Consider the following 10,231-nt stretch of genomic DNA (forward strand, 5'->3'; position numbering starts at 1 on the left):
GAATAGAATATCAGCCTTCTGATGCGTCGAACGCCATGCGTGGATGCAGGGTGACATACTGAGAGGTGGGAGGGAACACAAGCATTGTCGCTAACGCGCTGTGAGTAGCCTTCAGTTATCCCAAGGTTGAAACACAAGTTGAAAACCTACTGACACATGAATCTATTTTGATTAAAAAAGCATGCTAAGTGAATTGCCTGTATTGGAGTCCAGTACTCTGTGTCCTTCGGAGGGCAAATGCTTTTCATCCATGCTTTTGAATCTGAAAAATTGTTACTGCTCAGTGCACGAATGGTGGTCTGTTGTGCACACTTAACTGAATAAATATCTGCTTAAAATTCTCATACAATCCCTATAAGCTTGATTTATTTCTAGAAACAAACTAGTGCAACATTAACATATAAAAATGGGATGATTGATCGAAGACACTACAGTGGAAATGGTTCTAACTTGCAAGATACAAGATACAAGTATCGTTTATCTTGAACTTGGGTTGCATGTAAAATTTCTGAATATATCATTAGGGGCAGATAAGACAAAAACTGTCATACAGGAAAATTGTTTTCATAGATGTGGGCCATTAACAAAATTCTTCTACACTTTCCTCTGTTGCATGATTTATATCTAACTATGTAATATCAGTTAATTTTCATTGTAATCGCTGTTATCTCAAGTTCAAAATTGACATTTTTGCGCTTTATTATTTCCCGACACACATAATTTCTGGTGAATAGCAATTAGTGCATTATAATTATTTGGGTTTCTAGATTTCATCATTTTACATATGTATATTTGGTGCCGTTGACTTGTGAAACGTGCTGATTTTAGTGGCAAAATGTGTTATCTCAGTGAAATGACCACATTCAGCCATCAGAAGCCCTCAGTACTGGGTGATAATAGTAGACTCTGCAGTGCTGACTGGTCTTCCAGTACAGTGTGTCTGACTCTGAGACCACAGAGCATATGCAGTGCAGTGCAGTTGGAAAGGAACCCCCACCAGCAATCACTTACTGTAACTGCCTGAACATTCTCAGTGACAGGAGAGCTGGTGGGAGTTGCACATCAGCTCTCCAATCATCATTTATTTATCATAGAGAATGGATTCTATGAGTTCTTGTCAGAAAGCATAGAATTGCAAGGGAAATGGAGCTTTCTCCAAAGTGACACCTTTCTTTTCATGGGAGAAAGGAGGAAGAAGACCAAAACGATGCGTTGGGGCTTTTTTTTTTTTAAGTATCCAAACTTGGTTTCCACTTAAAACCAGAACTGCTTCTAAAAGTGTAGATTTCAACTATCAGGCCTAAGTTAACAACCATTATCTATACAGGCATTAAAATTTTCAATCAGTGATTTCAATGAAATGTCACAGATTGCATTCAACCTTAAAATCAAAAGGAACGTGATCTTTGAATGGTATTCTCTGGTCACCGTTATTGTGATCTGAGTCTTCATGTAATAAAGCAATAAAACTTTTAAAAGAGAGGAACTCTGTAGGACGTATACATTTAGAAGACCTTCAACGTGACCCTTATTGCCGAAAGACATTCCTTTCCATTTCTTTCCAGTGGGGGCAGGAGACAGAGAGAGGACAGACAACATTCCTGTGGTTACACAGAACGTTTGCCAGATCAATTATACTGTCTGTTTCTCAAAGGTGACAATCTAAAAATGAGATATCTGATACTAAGTGTAGTTAAACTGCATAACATTTCAAAGATAACATGTGCAACAACATGATGTGAATTATGAGTATGGGTTAATAGGGGTTTAAAAAACTCTAAATGTTACCCTGGCAGAGTCTGAGAATGTATATGCTCAATTATACTGGAACAAGAGGAAAGGTATTCAGTGTGACATAGCCTACTCAAAGCAACACGTCTGGGGGGCAATATTTTTGTCGTAGCTACTGGATTAGACGTTTTTGTTCCGCTCTTAATCTTCCTGTAGCAGACTAGCTTTAATGACATTGAACAATGTATATGTCCGATAATAGTTGAGTAAATAAAGACTGGCCTAACCGTTCACTGTGATGATCTCACCAGGAAACGCAGTCTTCAATGTTGCATTTTCCTTTAAACAGGATTACTCAGTCGGTGAGATCACTCACTGAGTGAAGTCATTTCAGAGGTGACGTCATTTCAGTCATTTCACTGTAGCATGACATGTGTATGGGGCATGGTTTTGTTGTGATTTAGCTACATGTGTGTTACGTGTTTTTCAAAAAAATGCTATGTCCATTGCCACCAACTGCTGGCTGCGTTATGTGGTGATATTTCTGTGGGCGCTGCAAATTAGTTTTTCAGTTGTAATGAATATGGAACGCATCGGACCAATCGGTGGACTGAACCTGAAACATTACATCATATGTGTATTGTGTAACTGGGAGGTAAACATGTGAGTTCTGTGTGTTATGTCGCGTTTTCAATGACATGAAGTTACAGCACACGTTAAATTAACAACGTCTCAACCTTTTTTTCGGTTTAAAGTATAAAATCCGCCAGACTAGATGGTGCTGTAGCTAATCCTCGATGTGTGACCAGCTCTTATCCACCTTCTTGACATCACTGGGCTAAGGCTGTGTAGCACAGCCTCCTTGTTTTCCTTACGTGTTTGGCAAATGGAGTGGATCCGCAGTGAAATCCTGTCCCGTCCGAAAAAATCATCAGGTTTGTAAACTATGCGATTACGAAGTTAATGTTTTCTTAAATTACATTTTATTGACTTTATGTTTACCAAAGGTACAAACCTAGAGTTGCTAGGTACTTGCTAAAACATTAGCAGCCCAAATAAGCGAATCCGGCTTTTGTTCTAACGTTAGCCAGATTACACGGATTTGCCTGGTTAGCTAAATGTAGCTGGCTAGCTAGCATGACAAAAAATGAACAAACGCCATTTGTCGAGTTATCGATAGCCAACGGCACAAATTCAGTAGAACGGTGTCTAAATAACAGCTGGCGTTAGTATCCAATAGCACATTTGTTAGCGAAAGTTAACATTACTTTTTAATACAGGGTTTACATTTTGTCGGTAGCTGACCGTTAACGTTGCTAGACGGACCAATGTGCTTGCTTGGTCAGTTGGCTACATTACACTAACTAACGCTGGCTACTGTAGCGTTGTTAAATTAGGTTGGTGTTAACGTTGGTGTTATTTGCTGCTGTTTTGATATGTACTTGACTTGCTGACTTTGGGATTGTAGATAGTTAATAGAACATTATTAGCCATGTCGATTCGGCTTGTTTATTTGGCTAGCTAATCTACTGCCTCACTCAGTTTGTATGCTACATCTAGTCAGCTATAACGTATTGGTTAGCTAAATTAACATCAGCTACCTCTATAGCTGTAGTCTATGGTACTTAGCCAACGTTAGCTAGCACCGATCAGAGATTGTATAGTTCAGATAGCTTTGCAAATTCAAGATGTGAGCAATACGTTCTGTTACCGTTTAGGATGTAGCCATTTGTCAGGCGGGCCGTTGGCCGACCTAGACTAGTTTGGTGAGATAACGTTAACTAGCTTTCAGTCGGCGTTCAGCTTACTGGTAAACAAGCTAGCTAGTAGCTGCATGTTATGTAATGTCTTCGCTAAATGATGCTTTATTTCAACACTGACGTTACCTGCCTCGTTGCGCACTGACTCCAAAGTTTTGTTTCAGATCTACCATCACATCGAAGGTAAACATGTCTGAAGATCTGTACGAAAAGTTTCTCGCCCCCGAAGAGCCGTTTCCCTTGCTGTCACAGCGAGGAAACCTTAGCGAAGATTGCACTCTAGACGTGAGTGACTTCGGCTGTCAGTTGTCCTCTTGTCATCGGACAGACCCTCTGCGCCGCTTCCATAGCAACAGGTGAGTGGAGATAGGAATTAATCATGCGCGCTGCGGCTCCAGTACAAAACTCCTGCTGGTCAATGAAGTGTGTCCTTTACCCTAAGTTACATTTCGAGAGCCAGCAGATGGCCACAATAGGTTACTGAACTGTTCCACGTATTCCATTATGTATCGGTTGAGTTTCTGCCAGTTCTTGTTGTTGTTATGCATAATATGCGATCTGTTTACATGGTATTACATTACATTACAGACATTTAGCAGACGCTCTTATCCAGAGAGACTTACACAACCGTATTATGTCTGTGACTCTCATGCCCTTTGTTGTTTATGCGGATTGTGTTGCCAGATGGAACCTTACTTCCTGTGGGACCAGCGTGGCAAGCTCAGAGTGCAGCGAGGAGCTGTTCTCCTCGGTCTCCGTTGGCGACCAGGATGACTGCTACTCTCTGCTGGACGAGCAGGAGCTCACCTCTCTCGACCTTTTCCCCGAGGGCAGTGTCTGCAGCGATGTGTCCTCCTCCATCAGTACCTACTGGGACTGGTCCGACAGTGAGTTTGAGTGGCAGGTATGTGCAGTGCTTTGACCATTGCGATAATCTGTGCTAAGATTGTCTCTCACTTGGTAAAGGAATGCCTCACAATTACTGTAGTTAGTGCACAAGTTTCAGAGTACTGGAGATCTGAAATGCGTATTAAGATTCATGGGGAAGTTTTTGGCAAAGACACAGGGCCATGCCTAGGAAACAAATCAAAATCTTACTGAAGGGGCCATTGTCACTGGCTGCCGTGGATCTTCATATCCTCACTTATGTTTTTGAACACTGCACAAGTATTTAAAATTAATTAATTACATAACACGTAAACTAAATTATCATTTGTTATTGACAAGCAGCATCTTTCTAAATCTGTATTGGAAAATGGTTCGATGGTTTGATTGTGCTTTAGGCAATGGTTTATCCTTTTCTGGTTCTGTCAGTTTGATTGCTTTTAGAGATTGAACTTTCCAAATCCTGAAGTCTGTCTCTTAAAATGGCTGTGCCATGTTATTTTTCAGTTGCCAGGAAGTGACATCGCCAGTGGAAGTGATGTGCTTTCTGACATCATACCCAGCGTACCCAGCTCTCCTTGTCTTGTCTCAAAGCGGAAGACCAAACCGCACAGGAACCTGGACGAGCTTCCTTGGAGTGCCATGACCAACGATGAGCAGGTACCCTAAACCCCTTTCCTTTTTGTCTGCGGTCATCACTCAATGTCTGCCAAGAGTCTTCACTGGAAACTCATGTGTCCAGTCAGATGTATGCATACCCTTGAGCCGTGTGCATTTGGAATCTCCCCTGTTCAGGTGGAATACATCGAATATCTGAGTCGAAAGGTGAGCATGGAGATGGGACTGAGGGAGCAGCTGGACATTATAAAGATCATCGACCCGTGTGCGCAGATTTCCCCCACGGACAGCGAGTTCATCATTGAGCTCAACTGCCTGACCGATGAGAAGCTAAAGCAGGTAAGGGACTTGAATGTGTCGCAGAGGAAAAGAATTGTTGCGTATGGAAGTTTGCATAAATTACTGGCTTCTGATTTGATGTTGTGCTTGAATTATTTTGATGTGATTCCAATGCTTTTGGTAGTATTGTACAAAAGCCACCTGTTACAATGACCTATAGGAAACCTGGGAGAGGAAACGGGGCCAACGTTTTCGACCTAGGGCAGGAGTGTGTTATAATGGTTAGGGAACTGGACTTGGAGCTGAAAGGTTGAGGGTTCAGGTGTACCTGTGAGTGTGGTAATTGTTTCTCGAACATATCCAGCTGTTGATGTGGGTTGCTTGGTTGCACCAGGCACAGAATGGGCCAAATTTGATTGGAGCCAATAAAGAGAGGAGCTTGCCATTATGGGCATGGATCAGGGGTGCAGAACTCCGGTCTTGGAGTGCTGGTCTACATGCTTATTGTTCCAAACAACTACTAGTCTGCGGCTGTAGCTGGTGTTTTTACAAATGTAAGCTCAAAATATGATTGAGCCAATGAAATAGTTTAGAGCAGAAGTTGGCACAGAATCCAGTGTCCTCCTGGAACGGAGGGGCCTGATTATGTGTAAGGACAGGACCAGGTAAAGCCGTAACGCTTTCCCCCTCCCCCTTCTCGCCACGGCGCAGGTGAGGAGCTACATCCGCGAGCACGGACCGCGGCAGCGGGCTAGCAGCACGCGGGACAGCTGGAAGAGGAGCGAGCGTGGCAGCGCTAGCAGCAGCAGCAACGGCAGCATGGTGAGCAGCGCCGCCAGCAGCAGCACAAGCTCCGCCTCCACCGCCTCCGGCATGAGCCACGCCCACAGCGACGGCAACCTGTCGACCAGCGCCGCCGAGCGCATCCGCGACTCCAAGGTGAGCGCATCCGCGACTCCAAGGTGAGCGTCTCCCGCGCGGCGGCCATTCGGTTCCTGAACACCGCGACTGTGGAAAGCCACAGCTGGCCTGTCCAGTGTACAGTATCTCTCACTGTCTCAGAGCGTCCTCAAAGGCATGTCTGAGGATATCTCACAGTTTTGTAACGTCTTCGTTTCAGTTGGTTGCATAAGGATGTGTGGTGCGAATAGACCCGTAATTGAGGTTTACATTTTTTGCTGCGGCAAAGGATGGGTGTTTTACAGCTCAGCTATTAGTGCAGTGGAGGAAAAACTTGATGTGTGATTCATAAGCAGGTTTTCTAAATTCACTTTCGAATGCTACTAAAATGTCATCCTTACAAAAAAAAAACCCAAATAATTGCCAACCTTTACCAATATACTGTGGAACTATTCCATGTTAGATCAATGGAACTATGGAACTATTCCATGTTAGATCAATGGAACTATTCCATCATCCCAGACAGGAAAATGTGAATTGCTTGAAGTTAGCCATGTGCCTGCGTGGTGTGTTGACGGCCTCCCGCTCACCCCCCCCCCCCCATCTCTCCCCCCCTTCAGAAGCGGTGGAAGCAGCGGAAGCAGCAGCAGAAAGCCCTGAGGAAGAGGCAGCTGAAGGAGCAGAGGCAGGCCCGCAAGGAGCAGCTGAGCGGCCTCTTCCTCAACGAAGAGGTGCTGTCACTCAGGGTCACCGAGGAGAGGGACCACGGCGACGACGTGGACGTCCTGATGTGACAGGAGTGAACGGCTCAGTGTTCCCTCTAAGCCTCCGGAGCCCCCCGTAGGTGGGTGCCCCTGCCATGCAAGCTCCGCCCTCTCTCTGGCCTCTGTTTCTTTGCCCCCAGAGTTAATTTATCCAGCTGGGAATTAGATTTCACGGATGATCATACAGATCTCCAAAGGCTGCCAAAATGTAATACCACATTTTTCACCTCCTCACAGAATTCCTAAACAAAATCCAGAGAAAATTAAGCACTTATTGACCATGTATAGATGTTTATTTTCTTACTGTGTTTCCAATAGATAAGTCGCTGTACGAATTGTGTTGGTACATCAGCGATACTTTTTTGACACATTGAAGTAATTATTATAATGATTATAATCATTTGTTGCTAGGCTCTTCACGGACATGACTTTGCATTTTTGCGTGGGTTGTATATACCCAAAGGCATAGAGGGAACACTGAATTTCAAGACTTGTGTTGAAGGAAATCATGGCCATTGGTACTTTGATGAATCAAAATGTATAATATTGATAAAATTAAAAAATTGCTTGTTAATATTTTCTGCCTTCGTAGATAAAAGTTGTAACTAGCAGAGGCAATCATAGTATTTGCCTTTTTCCCCCCCAATTGTTGGTTCAGGTGGTTCAGTTTACATTCAAATTTGAATGTGGGTCTATAACAAATGGAGAAAATAGCTAATCTGCTTAGCTTGCTAGCTGATAATATAAGAAGTCTTAATGCAAGCAAAAGTTTATTTCGCTAACGTAACTGTAGCTACAGCTTTCAGGATATTTGTACATGCATCAGCCTGTTACACATGACCCAGATATCTTCCGTTCATAGCTCTGCCATACCTCTGCCATAGTTCTGCCTACTCCAGGAGTGTAGGATGCTTTGGCGGTTCTCTCTTCCTGTGATTCTCAGAATTGCTTCTGGTTGAAGTGTATTGACTGAGCAACGATGCTACTGATGTTTGGTACCTTGTAATATTTATGAACGGATGCACCCCCTGGTGGCCAAACTCTTGTGTTCATGTGGCCATTAAGCCAGGGATCTCAAAAGTCAATTCTAGGGGGACCACAGTGTCTGTTGATTTTCAGTGTGTTCGCAGTCTTAAGTGCTTAATTTACATCATTGATTGGCTAAATTATCCACATGTTTGGTTTCCAAGGCCTACATTGCCAATGCAGCAGCCCAAAGACTGGAGTTTTGACATACAAACATGCAGGCATTAAACTTGATGGCATACTGTAAGATAATCATTAGTTGTTCGTACAGAGTCTACCTGTAAATAATATGTTGTAACTTATGCGGGTGTTCTCATAAATCGTACTGAAAAACTGAAAATAATCACATTTTCCTTCGCATAATTACAGTCCTATTCCTTTCTAGTCATTACTGTACATTACTGTGGAACCATTTAATCTCATTACTTGAACACTGCTGTTGAAGATATCTGCTGTACATTAAATGAGTGTATTTCATGTCAAGATTCTTTTGGAAATTGAGACAAGATAAATACTGACGTACAACAACCGATTTGTCTGTTTTTCTGAAACACATTTATCTGTTCATCCTCAAGGCATCTGACCTCCTGCGTGAGACACAGTGTTCTTTAAGCATTTTATATATCCTCAAGACAATTCGTGTTTGTCCCCTATAGGGGACATGAATCTCTGGTCTTAATCTCGATAACCATATGCTGTATTTTACTATGCAGGAATCTGCACTGCAAGGGACTATAACAGATAAATAGTACTTTTTGAAAATATTTTCTCTGTAAAATGGTTTTTGTCATCCAAGACGCTTTTACTGTGTCACAAAATTTATTAAAACCTTTTTCTGCTGGGTATATATCCTCTGTGATGAGTGTTCTTCTGGAATCTTTTTTGGAATATCCACAAGAGGGCAGTAGGTCTCACTGTGTTTCTTGCTTTGGAAATGAATGTTTTTTTTTTTTTTAAATAACTTGGTAGAGGCTGACTATAAATTGATTTCATTTTTTGAACTTTTAATTCAAATATATATGCTTAATGTATGCAAACTTTACAGTTCTTACCTAATTTTTGTTTACCGTTTCTGAATAATGAATGTATTTACTAAAAAATGTGCCATTTCTAATTCCAGTTTGTGGTTTTACAGTTTCTGTTTAAGGGATACAATAAGGGATCAATAGGCTGAAACGTTATATCTGCAGCCTATATGAAATAAAATGATATTTTAAAGGTCATATGTTGGGTGAAATTATATTCCATGAAACGCGTTTGTGGAATCATACCTAAAAAAAACCCCAAGCGATAGTTTCTGGGATAGTTATTTGTCCTTTCAGAACATTTAATGTTAGTATTCAGTTAAACCTGAAATGCATTTATTAACAAGATTGTCTTGTCTAATTGGCTGCATAAGCTTATTTGTTGTGGAAAATTGGTTTTGTTCCCAACGATGTCAGTGGGGACTTTGTCAAACTTGTGCTGGCTCATTAGATTTAATTAATAAATGTTTGTGTTATAGAATTTACGAGTTTATTATCTAAATTGTTATTATCATTAGTAGAATAAGAAATAGGAGAAATGGGCCTGTACTTATTTGAATTTCATTAGATTATCTATTGAGTGGAGTTCTGATGTAACTTCGTTTAAAACACTGATCCGGCCGTTTGTTATTTGGTGATAATTTGCCTAGGGCTTTCTTATAAGACTGCTTTATAAATCCAATGCCCAAACTTAGGCAAATTTCAGACTCTCCACCGAAAACAACATTGTATTAATCAACTATGTATTTAAATTAGTTGAACAGTGAGTCCCTCGACCTTTGCAGCTAGGTGCGTATGAGTTCATTTTTGAGAGTAAGGCAATCATTGCTAAATATATTAGTGAAACATGATTACAGGTCTGTTTTTTCACTGACACCTCGCGCAAGCGCAAAAGTAGTACGTCACTGTCCGATAATCTTTCATTAAAGTCCGTCGATTGAAAGGCATGAGCTCTCCATTGTCCTTTTTTATAGCGACGTATGACTGAGGTTTTTCCATTCTTTCTTAATTTTACATCTGTTTTCCAGATTCTACGGGTGTTATTTTCTCATGTTCACGGTTTTAAATTTGAGCTATTGCTGACAAAGTGATACATTTTGAGCATTTTCTCTCAAATAAAAAGGTTTCATATATTATATTTGTCTTCTCGGTGTCGCTTTAAGGGTTTCACTGGCCTTTAATTAATTTGTGTTTATGTCATAAGTGTACACAATACAGTTTTGTAACGACCATAAGGAGCCGA

General features: G+C 41.5%; 1 protein-coding gene across 4 annotated transcripts; it reads left to right on the plus strand.

Moving 5' to 3' along the window:
• Positions 1 to 2,168: 2,168 nt before the first annotated feature.
• On the plus strand, positions 2,169 to 9,935 carry LOC135251700 (protein FAM199X-like). 4 transcript variants are annotated; one of them, XM_064329383.1, is made up of 7 exons: positions 2,169 to 2,666; positions 3,645 to 3,847; positions 4,176 to 4,395; positions 4,884 to 5,036; positions 5,172 to 5,333; positions 5,985 to 6,212; positions 6,794 to 9,935. In XM_064329383.1, exons 2-7 carry the CDS (start codon positions 3,681 to 3,683, stop codon positions 6,965 to 6,967), a joined length of 1,104 nt encoding a protein of 367 aa, XP_064185453.1. In that variant the 5' UTR covers positions 2,169 to 2,666; positions 3,645 to 3,680; the 3' UTR covers positions 6,968 to 9,935. The 4 variants fall into 4 exon arrangements, with proteins under 4 accessions (XP_064185453.1, XP_064185454.1, XP_064185452.1 ...); XM_064329384.1 differs by having other exon boundaries at positions 2,169 to 2,659; positions 3,652 to 3,847; XM_064329382.1 differs by having other exon boundaries at positions 2,170 to 2,666; positions 3,656 to 3,847.
• Positions 9,936 to 10,231: the final 296 nt, after the last annotated feature.

The sequence above is a fragment of the Anguilla rostrata genome, chromosome 3, assembly GCF_018555375.3.
Source record: "Anguilla rostrata isolate EN2019 chromosome 3, ASM1855537v3, whole genome shotgun sequence".
NCBI classification, from domain to species: Eukaryota; Metazoa; Chordata; class Actinopteri; order Anguilliformes; family Anguillidae; genus Anguilla; species Anguilla rostrata.

What these genes read in the sequence shown, in the direction of transcription:
- LOC135251700 (XM_064329383.1), top strand. Translation starts at nt 3,681, where the DNA reads ATGTCTGAAGATCTGTACGAAAAGTTTCTCGCCCCCGAAGAGCCGTTT. An exon ending in ACAGTGAGTTTGAGTGGCAG is followed by an intron (nt 4,396 to 4,883) that starts GTATGTGCAGTG and finishes GTTATTTTTCAG; the next exon opens with TTGCCAGGAAGTGACATCGC. An exon ending in CCGATGAGAAGCTAAAGCAG is followed by an intron (nt 5,334 to 5,984) that starts GTAAGGGACTTG and finishes GCCACGGCGCAG; the next exon opens with GTGAGGAGCTACATCCGCGA.